Consider the following 14,949-nt stretch of genomic DNA (forward strand, 5'->3'; position numbering starts at 1 on the left):
GCCTTTAAGGGTGCACCTGCTAAAAAGTGCGGCACAAAGTGCTTAAAAACTAGCATTTCATTGTTGCCGTCAGCGTATCCCATTCGGTTATCGTGAAGCATTTAACACAGCATGTTGAAACTAAAAACTCAAATCAGATGTGGAACAGTTGATGCTGGTGTTATTTAGCAATTTATGAATTTGGAAAAATGAAGAGAATAACACAAAGTCTGTGAGATATGAGATCAGTTCCCAGCCAGACACTGATCATGAACACAGCCAGCGTTACCCAAGACCCAAAGATCCCACAATGGTTGATGGAGTCGTTAACGAGTTTGAACTCCATTGACATAAAAACACACACACACAGAAAACATTGCACAGAAGCTCTATTTTACTACAACATTGTATTTCATAAGAATGGGTGACTGTGTTCCAATACTGTTTTCATTTTCTAGTATTTATATTTCAAAATAAAACCTGTTGGTTGTATTTATTACTCAGTTGTTAACAGTTTGTAGATAGCATGTAGAGACTGATTTGAGTAGGTATGAGGTTACCAGCTAGAACTTCCAGTATGTGACACTTTGTGTTTGATGTTCAGAATGTCGTTAGTAAAGACGTACAGTTGCCTACGAGTGAACAACACAACAGAGAGGGGCAGATACCCGACAAGACTGAAGCACTGCAAAATACAAGTGTGAAAGAATGAAGACAATTTAAATTACAACAAATTAGTGTCTTTTCTCTTCTTTTTTTTTGCCTTTCACATGTGTTGTGCACTCCTGGGCCACTGTACATGTAACACTGTCCATTGTGCCAAAGCTCCTCGAGCTGCTTCTTTGTACTCTGATCTGTTGTTGCGGCAGCTACTGAACGTTTGATGCACAATTCATTGTTTGGGGATAGATGAGTGAAGTAGGTGTGGGTCATAACTGGCAAGCGATCCTCAGACCAGTTCTCAGCCGTATTAGAGGAGACATTTGACTCATTCTTTGTAAAATCACATTTGTATTTATGCTCAATTTTTTTTTAAAGTGGCTTGAAATTCCAAAACCTCACTGTGTGCTTTCTCTAGGAAATCTCACAAATGCAATAAATCCATTCATGTGACTGTATCTTTAATGATATACATTTAGATACAACAGTAACAGTTGCTTTTATCCAATTTGTATTCGGTTTGTACAAACATGTCTCGCTGACTATTATCTGTTTGAATAAAGTGACTTAAAGTATAGGTTTACTGTACATATGTACACTGTATATGTACTACATTTGCACTTTTGAAGGGTGTCATTTCAAAATGTTACATAACATCATTCAGTTTGAGATGTAAAGGAAACGTTACCATAAAGGGAAACTCCAGTGATTTGGTTTTTCACTTCCATAAAGTTGAGGAAGTCACAACAGACAGATTTTAAAAAAAGGAATGAAATAGTTTTTTAGAAAGGTACAAATACATTATACTAGTGTTAGCACAAGTGGAGTAGTACTCCCCATGATCTTCATGTGTAAACGCTCTGGAGTGCTCCTTCAAATTCAACGGTCTGAATTTCACATAAAACCTCTAGTTTCTAAAATGCATGGCTCTAAAATGGAAAGTGAATTCATTTTGAACCTTGTAGTTTTGTTGTAGGACTGATGAGTGTTCATGCTTCTGTCTGTACTGAATAAATAATTGATTCTGATCGATTATTGATTCTGTGATTCTGTTGCCCTTACATTTTTTATAAGACACTCTATGCAATATGATAATGCATTGTTATACATATACTGCAAATGTGCATTTCTTATTGATACGTTTGGTCTTCCTCTTCCTCTCTGTCCCTCCCTCCAGCCACACTTTCACTCATCAGCCCTTCAGTATATAACGGCTCACAACATGTTTTCTTGTAGCTAAGGAAAGCTTAGCGTGGCGTCTTGACAGATTTTACTTTCAGACTTTACAAAAGTCGGAACAATCCTACGCGGCCACCTGTGGAATCTAATTCTTGACATAGTATAATGTCATGCTGCTCTTTATCTGATGCTGTGCACAAATACCACATTCAAACAAAATGTGGACTACTATTTTTGACTGAGCACAAATCTTTTAAAATAGTTTTATATACAGCCTTTTGTATAAGTTGTCCAGCAAGTGTGTTATTGTGATTTTAGTTGTACAGGTGCAAATCTAATTTTGCCAACCTCATAGCAGACAAGTTACAGTGAACCCCCTCAGGGGCCCGGACCCCAGGTTGGGAACCACTGATATAACCGGATCATTTACAAAAAATATATATAAATAGCAAACCAAAACAACATAAGGCCAAGAAATGATGAAGGTAACCCCCTGTGGTGAAGCCTGACCAGAGCGGCTTCTGAAGTGGTACGAGGCATAACAAAAGGTGTTTTATTTACAAAAGTGCCCTGCTGCACGTGTAACCAAGCAAACGGCTAACTTAGCTTAACTGAATGAAACTCATCCTAAAGAAACTGAGATTAACCTATCACGTTCACACAGCTGCACACAGCTGCACACTGCATATCACGTGCACACAGCTGCACGCCGATATTTCTTCCTCTCTAACAGTCAAAATCATCTGATTATAGAGAGCCTTCATCGCCAGGATCTAGCCCATACCATAAGTACAGGTGACACCACTTACTTCCTCAAATAGTTAAGGGACTCGAGCTATAATTGACTGCACACCTTTAGGTAGCAAACGCTTTAAGATAGTTCACAATGTGCTATACACTCACAACAATGCATAACAGATCACAACTAACCTACAGAAATAATCTACCCCCCCCCCATACTTGGTCTGACCCCATGACATCATTGCTGACATCATCCAGTGTATAAATACAGGAAATGGTTGGGTGCCTCCCCTGTAGACTCCCTGTAGGAGCATATGGTGGGTGCGGTGAGTCATAAATAAAGCTAATGCTAATATGTGGACACTTCGTCACACCCCTTTCTTCAAAGTTTCTTTTACTTTTCTAACCCTCTGAACCCCAAAACCCACCGGCGGGATGGAAACGTCTGGTTTCCTTTAAAGCTACACCGTTAACAGCGTCATAACTATCAGATGTTCATCATCAACACGTGAGACGAACGTTTCAGAAAACCAAACCGAAACTAAGCATAACATTGTTATATTTCATCAAAAAACATTTTATTCTACATGTGTCATTTAAAATGTGGCCACAATGAAACCGTTTGCTCTAAACATTGTGTTATACTGTACAAAGACATGTTTGAGTTCTCTCTACTTGTAGCCATGGTGGTGCAGGACTTACAGGTAGAACCAAGGCCACAGAGAAACATGACTGCAGCCAAACGTCTTCAGTACAAAGACGTGAATCTGACCTCTGAAGAAGTTCCAAGACCAAAACATTGTCTGTGAGAGATCAGTGACCATGAATTCTGGTCTGTTTAGACACTGAATAAATGGCACTCTTACCTGCACAATACGTGTTGGATGAACATGTGCGGCAAAATGCAAGTTCTGAATTGTGAAAAGCTTTTACAACCTGATCAAAAGAAGGAATTACTGTGTTTCTGTGAAACAGACTCATGGCTTCTGGAAGGCTCCATTGAAATAGTCATAAATCTTTACATGAGCCTTGGTCCATTTACCCACACAGCCGAGTGGCTCAAAAATAACCCGTTTACAACATCTCCGCTCTGAGAGCATCTTTGTTCACAATCATGCAGTGGAACTACTGTGATTTCAGCTGTACAGCAAGACTGTTGTAAAAACAGTCATCCTTAGGCAGTTTAGAAGGAGCAACAAATTGGTGCTGGGTGTGTGCAATAGTCTGAAGAGACGATAAACAACCAGCTCTCTCTTCTCTGCCAGTCTCATGTCCTCAGCGTGGAGAATGCGCCAACTTTCAAAATATCATGAGTTACATGTCCTTCCTGAACTTTGATAATCGTCTCTCCTCCTCTCCACCCTTCACTTTAACTATATCCTCCTCTGCACTTTAGTGCTCTTTTTGAGGGGGAGGATTTCTTCTATATCTTCTCTTACAAACTGTTCTCTTCATCCTCCAGTCCTACCTCATCCCTTCTCTTTTGGGGTTATTCTCTCAATCTACTTCCGTGTTTTCTTCCTCTCCTCTCCATCCAGCTCTCCTCTGCCATGTGGTGGTGGTGGCTGCTTGGTGTTTTGAGCTGTGTTCTGCTGGTGGTGGTCGTCATCTTCTTCCTGACCACCGGGAAACGATACAAGGTGTTCAGTGAGAAGTGCCTGAGGCCACCAGGACCCTTGGTCACCGACAGCCGGCAGAGGGACGATAGGCTGAAGAGAGGTAAGAGAAGTTGTGTCTGATGCAGAGTCTTGATTATTGGCAGATATTGTCCTGTCTACCAGAGCTTTGTATTATCCTTCAACATCCCACTGGTTAAGAGTTTTCCACCAAATCACGAGTTCGACAACTATTTTCAATCACACACTAGATACAAGTGTTATCCTTTAAATGATTTGTACATAACTAGTTCTCTGTTGCATCCTTTTTGACAGCAGATACAGTCTTGTGTAGAACTGTGGTAGAACTAAAAACCTCCATGTTCAAGATGTCAAGAAAGGCTTCGCGAGACCAGCCGACAGCCTTTCCACCAGACTGGTTTTAAAATGCAGCCTTTGCTCCCTGCAGGGTTTCGTGCAGACCGCGTTCCCCCGGCTCTGGATGCGGTTGTGATTGGCAGCGGTATCGGAGGTTTGACAGCAGCAGCACTTTTGTCTAAAGCCGGCAAGAGGGTTGTAGTCCTGGAGCAACATGACCAGGCTGGAGGCTGCACACACACCTTTCAGAATAAGGGATTTGAGTTTGATGTGGGTAAGAAGGCGAAATACATGGATACACACACATATGTTCTTTCCTGCAGCTGCAATGTAGGTTTGTATAGGAAAGTACATTATGATAATGATAAGATGAAGATTAACCCACATACTATATGGTATGGTGAACAATCCAGTTATTCTACTGCGGTTGTATTCAGTGCATTAAGTCTATTTCTTTTAAGCTTCATTGAGTGAATAGAGAAACTGTACTTGAACATAAACATTGTGGTGAGTTATATCCAATGAACCAGAGCTGTGATGGCTGATTTAAGACAATACAATGATTATGCGACAAGTATGTGCTCCCGCTATGAACATGTCCAATATGGACTTTCATGTACTTTCATCTATTTGTCAAATAAAGCTGCGCTGAGCCAAATCCCACTGAAGTGAAACCACAGCACGGAGCTGTTTGTTCAAAAATCGAGTACAGCATTAAATCAACTGCAGCTCTGTATACAACTTTGTGACCTATCTGCTTTGTAAGTTACTCTTTGGGAACAGACTTTTGATTTTTAATTCACCAAACACCAAGTTAGAGAAGCCTGTTACAGTGGAGATCGTTTGAAAATGCTTGCTCATTCATTAATCCAGCAGGTAAATAAGAAATGATGCTCCTGAATTAATAATTCATGGACAAATTGACTAATTCATGCTTTTAGGTACTTCATTTGTAAAAGTAGTTTTATGTTATACATTGAAAAGCACTGATTTGACCCCGCCAGGGATCCATTACCTGGGCCAGCTTCATGAGGGCAGCATGCTGAGGGTCGCTCTGGATCAGATCACAGAGGGACAGTTGCAGTTCACACGGCTGGAGCAGCACTTTGACACACTGTTCCTGGGTCTGCATGACCAGCGCAGGTGGGAAACATAATCACCTTATTATTATTGGACAGTTCAGTGGTTTCTTTCTTTCTTTCAATGGGTTTTTCTTCACATTAACTCATTGCCAGGAGTAATCAACTACAACAAATCTACAACAAACAAAGCCTGACATGAACTATATTTCTTACTAAGAAGTCTCAAGGCTCCAAACACATCCATATTTAAATGTCTTTATATTTCTACAAAGGGCTATAAATCCTACCTAACCGAACTAATCAGAACAACATTTCCAGCCGTCTCTGACCTGCCCTTCCTTACTTCTGACAAGCTCAGGGAGTACCACATCCATGCTGGGAAGACTGAGATGGCAGAGAGCCTGAAGAAGCAGTTTCCAGGAGAGGAGGAGGCCATTGATGAGTTCATGAGACTGATGAAGGTAAAGTGGGAGGGAGCTGATGGTGATCATGACTGAATGATGGAGCTCAAGGGCGGGAAAGGAGGGAGCAGCAGTTTGATTTACGAACACGGTTGCGTACAAGTTACATTTATGACAAAACTCAGTTACTTTTCTGTTTTGTAGTACAGAAGGTGATGTAGCACTGTGTCTCTTCATTGATATCTGCTCTCTGCCGATGAAGAGGAGTGTTGGATACCAGTAAATCAGTCACTGTATCAATTCTCTTGCTGTGGCTTCTGTGGTTGCCACGATCACCTGACGAGCTGCTGCGGCAAATTGAAAAAAGTTGAACCAGCACGAACTCCAAATGCAGCTGCAAAGAGCCGTGCACGTACTCCAGACTGGCTGCCCTCCCTCTGCCACGCTTGGCAGCTCGGCTTCTGTGCTGTTTACATTAAAAACAAAAGAGGCAGCTGCGTTAAAGCACCTTTAGTGCAAAACACTACATTTCTTTTTATAAGTAAAGTATATTGTGTCTGTATGACCTCCTCTTGTAGCTGGCCTCACGGCGGACGCCACTCATCGCCACCTTGAAGATCATACCTTATTGGCTGGCTAACTTCCTGGTTCGATCCGGCCTTTTGAATCTCATATCTTCAGTGTTCCGCCTAGCAGCAACCAACCATTCAGAAATGATGTCCCGCCTCACAAAAAACAAGGACCTGCAGGCACTGTCTGCCTACCTGTTCTATGGTGATGGACACACACACACACACACACTCACAAGCATCTCAGGTCACACACATTCCCAGAATCCTCCTCAATGTTTTCCCTTTTTGTGTAATTTTAGGTGTCCCTCCTAAAGACTCCAGCTTTCTCATCAACGCTCTCCTGCTTCACCACTACAAGCGTGGCGCGTACTACCCACGGGGGGGCGCCAGCGAGTTCGCCTTCCACATCATCCCTGTCATTCAGCAGGCCGGCGGCGCTGTGTTGGTCAGGGCTTCTGTGCATCGTGTCCTGCTCAACCAGCAAGGGAAGGCCATCGGTGAGAAAGGGAGGGGGGGGTACGGGTTCTGTGTTGCTTGTGGTCTTTTCCATGAAAGTGTGCACGGCTCTCTCTGTTCATGGAAGTCCGCAGAGAGACACTCATTGATTGCCTATTTAGCATTCCAAGTCACATGACTTGACTAATAACTGACCAATAAAAGGACATTTCCCTTTCCAACACGTCACGCCACAGATGGCGCTATAAAATGATTGATTTGTTGTTAGGTTTTGGGGAATCCACTACCACTAAGCCTTATGTCCGTATCCTCTACTAAACAGGACACAACATGCAATGCTGCATATTTCCTTGGGATTAAAACTGTGTGTACGTGTGTCAGGTGTGACGGTGCTGAAAGGACAAGAGGAGATTGAGGTCCATGCCCCTGTTGTCATTTCCAATGCGGGAATCTTCAACACCTTCCAGAAGTTTCTGCCTAAACCGGTGCAGGACAAACCAGGTAACATCATGGGGGACTGCAGCCACTAAACATTATATTGCACCTTTTTTTCTTACTCGCTGTCTTTTTCTCCGGCGTGCTTCCTGTAATGTGTGTGTGTGTGTGTGTGTTTGTAGAGATCCAGTCGTTGTTGGGTTCGATGCGTCATGGTATGGGTTCCTTCTTGGTCTTTGTTGGTTTGGATGGAACCAAAGAGGAGCTGGGCATTGTTTCCACCAACTTTTGGATGTATAAAGACAATGACTTGGACTCACTGTAGGTTTTTATATAAAAATATATATTTTGATCATATTTGAGTCTAACATATCCCATGTTATTTCAACACATCCCTGTTGTGTGTGTGTGTGTGCAGTATGGAGCATTACTCTTCTCTGAGCAGAGAGCAGGTATTGGGAAACATTCCCATGATGTTCATCACCTTCCCATCAGCTAAAGATCCCACAGCCGATACCCGACACCCAGGTAACTGGTAACACTCACATGTACACACATGTAGAAGTACTTGTTAGTATCGGATACCCCCTTCCACTCGTGCCAGCAACTTTGTGACTTTCAAATATAAAGAATTTGCTAGAATTCATAGAGAATTGAACTGAGTTGAACTAATGAAATGTTAAGGCTCAGGTGCTGTTTAAAAGTTGGTCTACAAAGTACAGACAAATCTACAAACATGCAAGGAAAGAACTTTAGAACTATGATGAGATTTCTCCCAAAGAGAAACTCTTTGGAATGAACAATTAGATCAATTATAATGGTGCTGAAATTGGGTACGCTCCTTTCAATTCTGTGTTTGATCAAGATCAAGATCAGAGAAATTCAATTTAAAATCTTGCATATATATATTTACTCGTGTTACAAATTCATAATTTTCTTATCTTTTGTCATAGATGTTCTTTGCACTTCTGCATCCGTTTTGTGCCCCATAACCCTTATCTTAACCCTTAACCTTTTCTGTAGCCCCTGATTAAGCTACATTGTTTTATTTTATTGTTATTTATTATGTTTAGGCATCTTATTTCTTCATATTTAATTAAATGTGTTTACTTTTCTTTTTTATTTACTCTAAATATAAAAATTAAGCATTGCTCCAGAGACACATTGGAGTTGTTGTGTTGCTACAGGTACAGTAGGAAAATGAACTTCAATCCAGTTTGAAGGTGTATTAGATACCAAAACACCAGCCAACATATTAATAAGCAGACACCAGGTAGAGCAGCATCCATGTTCTCCTCTGGCTGAGCAGTTGAACATCAGCACAATCACTCGCTAGAACTTATTTCACTTGGAATCTAATGCAGTTATTACAGTACAATGCAGAGTTTACCCACAATCATAGATCATTCAAGAAGATGACTACATTTACATGCACCATTTTTTGCCCTTGTTCAGAAAAAGACAATATACCTAATGACCTAATGAAAATTCATATTGCACTAATATTCCTGTTGACATGCAGCCGTGCATATTCCGTAATAACGTAAACCAGATATAATATTTGTTCATATCTAAAAACCTGTTGATATCCAAGTCCTTCATCATGCTTAAAAGTAGGTGTGTTTCTACTTTCGCCCAGAAACGAGCATTCATCTCTACTCCAGCTTTACAAACTGTTGCTTTGTGTTCAACGCACAGAGCTGGTTGCAAACAGGAAAGAGGCAGTGTGTCACAAAGTGCCTTAAAATATTGTGAATGCGCTGTATACATGTCTAAAGAATGCTCCCTAAACCTGAATAGTACTGGCATATCCCACATGTCTTTAGCGGAAAATGCTCCATTCGGAATAAGACCTAATTCAGAATATCCAAAGGGAATCTGATGTTTCCATGTTTCCCCTTCTTATCTCTCTGCAGGTAAGTCCTGCATGACGCTGCTGACCATGGCTCGCTACGAGTGGTTTGAGGAATGGGAGGGGACAAAGCTTGGCAAGAGGGGACAGAACTACGTGGATATGAAAAACAGCATGGCCCAAGAGATGCTGGACTGGGCACTAACAATCTTCCCTCAACTGCGGGACAAGGTAATGTATTCCAAGCTCAAGGTTCACTTCCTAGCTTTATTCCTGGGGCATCCGTCTTCAGTGAACGGAGCTCAGGTGTCACCGTTCTATGTGCTAGGCAGTGGTGTGTGGTCGGATTCATATTTTATCATAGACATTTCCCCGTATTTACACATTACCAGTCCAAAATATTGCTCTGTCTCCAAACTATATTTGTAAGGGCAAAGAGGCTGAAGTGGCAACTGTTGTGTCAGTGAATAGCATGTGTGTTTATGTTCAGGTGGTGATGGTGGATGCTGCCACTCCTCTCACTAATGTCCACTATTTGGGTGCTCCAAGAGGCGAGATGTACGGTGCTGAACACAACCTGGAGCGCTTTACCCCAGACACAGTTGCCAGGACAAGACCGCAGACACCGATCGACGGACTCTACCTAACAGGTGACTTGACTGACAAACAGTCTTATCTGGTCTGGAGTCTACAGAGACTGACGTGCCTGCTTGATGATTGTGTGTGTGTTCGTGTGTGCAGGTCAGGATGTATTCTGTAACGGCATGGCTGGGGCGCTGCACGGTGGACTGCTCTGCGCCTCTGCCGTCCTCAACCAGATCCTCTACATTGACCTTGTAGTCCTGAAGACTCGCCTCAAAAACAAACAAAAGAAAAATCACAAGATGACCTGGTAGCGACGGGGCTGTGGTGGCGGGTAAACATGCGTAACTGAAGTTCTTTGTATCCTCATGTTGGTACCAGCAGCAACCCAGTACCCATTCGTGCTTTGCATGAACAAAACAAACACAAATAATTACAATTCAAAAAGGACTGGCATATGACATCAACGTGCTGCCAACTGGCTCAAATACTAGTAATCTGTCATTCAAAGGACCACAAAACAAGTAGCCCCTTCTGAGATAAGGCCAAAGTTAAAGCACCCAGTTTAACCTGATAGTTCAAGTAGCTTGAATGTAAATTCTATAGCTCATATAACCTAACTAACAGAATCCGAGTAGCTTTATTCGCCAAATGTACACAGGAAGTGACACTGCGCAGTAAAACTAAAAAAGGGTAAAACTAGCTACAGGTGTGCAAGAGAGTTTTTGGAAATGTTGAAGTGCCCTCTCATCTGCATGCTAAATAACCTCTTTCACAGCAATTGGCAGTTGCATAGCCTGTAATTTAGGGTTGTTTGAATGATTTTTTTGCCCCACCCACATTCAGGGAAGACCCGCCCTACGCTGCCTCTGATTAGCTAGGGCGCGTTGCCTTCTTTGCAGAATTTGTTATTGAATTGATTTCAACTGGGATGCAGAAGGCTTAAGGTGCTCTCATAGAAGTTGACTATGTCCTGATTATGGGAGAAAACATTTTTTTTTTCAAATGTTGCTATACATTACCTATATGGATGGAATAGAATCAGAGCTGTTTCATATTTATTGTGATGTCATAATTAAACGTAATGTTAATCTTAAAGTCGATATGGCCCATTGATTAACAAGAACATTTAAAAATGCCACTTCATATGGAAAAGGTTGCTGATCCCTGGTCCATGTTAAAGTTGGGCCGTCGGGGTGTGAAAGGAGGGAACGAGGATGAGTTGAGAGAAAAAGCTTAACTGCAGCATTATGCCCGGTTTAAAACGGAGGAGAGAGGAGACAGTCAGCAGGAGAGAGTTAAGACTAACAGATTCAAAATGTCAGGAAAGAGATGAAGGAAAAGAAAGAAACCGATTTGACCAGAGTCAGATAAGAAGACTGAAAAAGCAGAAAAACTGTTGTGGTCATACTTATATTTTATTATGTATAATGTTAGCCAGCATAACTTCAAAACAAAAAATTGGAACCTGCTATAAAATGATTGACAGATATTGTAATACAGGGACTAACACTTCACAACCATATTTAAATCCACTGTAGCCCACAGTTAACACAGTTTGGTTTTTTAGTTTAAAAAAAATGCATTGATTAATAATAATAAGCACAACTGACTTATAAATACTTCAGTGTCTGCGGGTTCTAAAACGATGAGAACAGCTCCCATGATTCCATTGCATCTGGAATAGTTTCAACTTGAACAAGAACAGGTTTGTACAGTGAAGTTATCCAACAGCTCAGAAGATGTCTTGACAAAAGGATTAACTCTAGATCCACTTGTTTGCTTTTTCAGAGCTTTCAATGACATGTCAAGATCTTCATCAGCAACATGTGGCGTTGGCTCGGCATGCATGCTAAGCTAGTAGCTAAAAGCTTTGTCTGTCCTATCCATGTACCAGACAAAAGTTCTGACCTGAACAAAATATTCCCGCTGCTATATGCTGCTGTTGCTGTGTGAAACAATCACTAATGAAGCACTAACCTTCAGGGCTTTTCTCTATATAGAAACACGGAGCCAGAACTGTACTTTTACTGGATCTGTTGTGCTAATTAGCATGCTTACATTGGAAGCATTGCATTGTATCTGCTAAACTTCTCCATGTCAGCATCAGCATTGCGAGCATGCTGATGTTTTCAATGTACCACTGAACCTTACTGGCCTCACAGAGCTGCTTCCATGGCTGAAGACTCTGTAATTAGGGGTATGATTGAATAAAGTGCAGAAAATAATCATTTGCATATATCATCCTAAAGCCTCTATACTTCTGTTTCACTTACATTGTTTTCTGCTAAATGCCTCATGCACTTATATCTGGCACCAGGAACAAGAAGCTGTCTGTATATTTGGACTTCCTATCGTTAATTTGGAATCCTCAAACTGCAAAAATGTATCTTCCAGCATTTGACCCGTCGACATACCGTTCATGGTAGCAAAAACATGACACCTGGGTGGCTCCAAAGCGAAAGCATAGGGATTGAATAGAATAGGTCATTATAATGGGTTCACATTCAATGCGATTCCATGCACTAATCAAGAATTTTGAAAATCTGACCACAGGTTGTGAATTATTTGTCAATCAATACTGATCTGTGACTTTAACTTTCATTGTTGCTTATTTTTTGTTTTTTATTTAGTTGTGAAAATGCAAAGTTATTACTATTACAACATTTTCTGGGGCTTCACGTTTTGTTTTGTCCTACAGACGGTGCTGCATTTGAGATTGTTCTCACAAACATTGTGTGGAAGAACACGTTTACCTGGGCCAGATGTCTTGAGCTCCTCTACCACAATGGTTCAAATGCTTATTCAATCAACACACAGATGTAATAGAGTTCAATATGATTAAAGGTTTACTGCTAAATCCAACAATGTGCATATCCATCATTTTCCTTTTTTAATGATTCGCCAACATTTTCAGTTTTTAATGGTTGTCTTCGCTTTATGGGCATAACTTGCATCACATTCCTTAGTTGACATCATTTTCATTTGGCTAATCAAAAACAATGTCTCCTTCCTCCAGTTCCAGTCTGTGACACCATTATTTCTTGGAGTTCACCTAAAGTAAAAAAAAACAAGAACTGCTTTAATGGATGATTAACACATTGTTTATATGCTTTAATATATTGATTCGGACTAATATTTCCCACAGTTGCTTTTCTGGAGGTAGTGTGCCCTTGAAGGAATGAGGGAAAGAGTAAAGGGTGTAGAGGTCGGGCATGCTTTGGACTTTCATAGAACCTGTATTTGCATCCTGTGAAATATTTGCAACTGATGCAAACCAATATTGCCCTATAACAGCACCACATTATGTAATAACTCAACAAAGAATTCAATATGCAACAGCATAAATATGACATACTGCAGTGGTTATTACAAAATGTTTTGATGAAAGTGTAATAATAGGCTACACACGTTATGGAGTAACCAACCAAAATGGATGTCCATAGTTCCATTTTTAACAATTAAGCTAAATCAAACTTCCCAAATATGAAATAACTCTGTGACCTGTAGTGCCCCTCTTGCTATAGTTGACTCTGCTCTTAGTCTGACCACATAAAAGCAGCAACAAGATCAGCTTTTTATCATATTATAAATAAAGCCTAACTCAAGAACTTAATGTCCAAAACTCCCACTTTTATTTCTAGCAGGCTGGCTAGGCCTCAAAAAGACCATCAAAACCACACTGTTCACCTCCCTCCCACCTTTTGTTTTAGAACGGTAGGTGTGAAGGACAGGGAATCTTGAGGGGAAGATTAAAGGTCAACAGAATATGCCACATAGAAGTGGTGTACATCATCTTAAAGAAGATTCATTTGAGATCCACCTCAACCCTTTGTCAAGTTGTTCTAGTCAGAACATTGTTATGAAAGTAGTGTGCAAAATACCCGGTGTCAAACAGGGGTTGCTAATGAATGGTAATAAAGCACTCTACTGGCTACCAAACTAGCATTTACTGTCACGGGGCGTGGTGGTGGACTCAAACGCAGACATGACCAGGGATTGCAGAGTGAAACAAAAGGGTTTTAATGCGACATGAACACAAAAAGAAACTTAACAGGGAACAGCAGGGAATCCAGGGACGTGAGGGTGAGAACCGGGAAGGACAAGGCAGGGCAGACAGCGAGATCCTCCTTGTGGCACTGGCACCTCAGTGGTTAGTCTGTGGCAGGCGTCAGTCAGGTGTCAGTCAGGCGTCAGGACTGTGGCACCTCAGTGAGTCAGTGGCACTTCAGCAGGCAGGTGTCAGTTAGGTGCCACAACAGTGGCAAGCGAGCGGCACAAGTTCAGCACCCGTCAAGAAGCTGCCGAGCTGAGCGGGCGGAGCCACGTTTCCTGAGAAGACCCATTGTTGTTACGATAGGATTTTGATTAAACTATATTACCAACTGTATTGCATCAAACAATCCACAGATTAATTGAAAAGTTGATTCTTGCTGTGTACATGGATGAATGAATATTAAATCACATGTAGTCAACTATTGTTGCTAACATACTCCCATCGGCCCACGTTTATACATTTATATTTATTTATTTTTCTTCCATGTTACCCTGGTATGTGCTTGCACCATAGACTAACACTTTTCTTGCATACGGTCATTCTTTTGCCTTGACTTTTATTTTGACATATTCTTACTTCTGGACTACCTGTCTTACTTTGCGTCCCTCTTCAAAAGAAAAAACTAATAAACCATAAAACAGACTCCCCTGACTGCTGGGGGCTCCCCTCTGACTGCTGGCGGCACTCCTCTGACAACTGTTGGCACTGGCAGCTTGTGGCTACCTACTGACACCTACATATAAGCAGAGGATGAGTGAAGATATTTTGTATTTTTGGATTGGGCATTTTATGGGTTTTAATTTTAAAACGTTTTCATATATATACTTTTAAATGATAATAAAACAGATTATTTATTTTCATTATTTTAGCCGATTGTTGTAAATGACTATAAAAGTAATAATTTGGAAAGAGTGTATTATGTTCCCTTTTGTTGCAAAAACAACAAAATCATACTTAAATAAATAAAATGAATGAGAAAC

At 41.1% G+C, this 14,949-nt stretch overlaps 1 protein-coding gene across 2 annotated transcripts; it reads left to right on the forward strand.

Moving 5' to 3' along the window:
• The first annotated feature begins 2,873 nt into the window (after positions 1–2,873).
• LOC306709946 (all-trans-retinol 13,14-reductase-like) lies at positions 2,874–12,771 on the forward strand. Of its 2 annotated transcripts, XM_079178273.1 has the most exons (13): positions 2,874–4,278; positions 4,624–4,806; positions 5,537–5,675; positions 5,973–6,075; positions 6,594–6,789; positions 6,887–7,084; positions 7,425–7,544; positions 7,661–7,799; positions 7,897–8,006; positions 9,395–9,561; positions 9,821–9,980; positions 10,072–10,246; positions 12,614–12,771. In XM_079178273.1, the coding sequence occupies exons 1-12, from the start codon at positions 4,110–4,112 to the stop codon at positions 10,224–10,226; spliced, it is 1,839 nt and encodes a 612-aa protein (XP_079034399.1). In that variant the 5' UTR covers positions 2,874–4,109; the 3' UTR covers positions 10,227–10,246; positions 12,614–12,771. The 2 variants fall into 2 exon arrangements, with proteins under 2 accessions (XP_079034399.1, XP_079034398.1); XM_079178272.1 differs by having other exon boundaries at positions 10,072–12,771.
• The last annotated feature ends 2,178 nt before the right edge of the window (positions 12,772–14,949 follow it).

Source organism: Pholis gunnellus (genome assembly GCF_910591455.1).
Source record: "Pholis gunnellus genome assembly, chromosome: 17".
NCBI classification, from domain to species: domain Eukaryota; kingdom Metazoa; phylum Chordata; class Actinopteri; order Perciformes; family Pholidae; genus Pholis; species Pholis gunnellus.

Bases quoted from the DNA above. Each gene is read 5' to 3' on its own strand.
- LOC306709946 (XM_079178272.1), top strand. From the start codon at position 4,110: ATGTGGTGGTGGTGGCTGCTTGGTGTTTTGAGCTGTGTTCTGCTGGTG. The intron at 4,279-4,623 runs GTAAGAGAAGTT...TGCTCCCTGCAG, and splicing joins GGACGATAGGCTGAAGAGAG to GGTTTCGTGCAGACCGCGTT. The intron at 6,790-6,886 runs GTGATGGACACA...GTGTAATTTTAG, and splicing joins GTCTGCCTACCTGTTCTATG to GTGTCCCTCCTAAAGACTCC.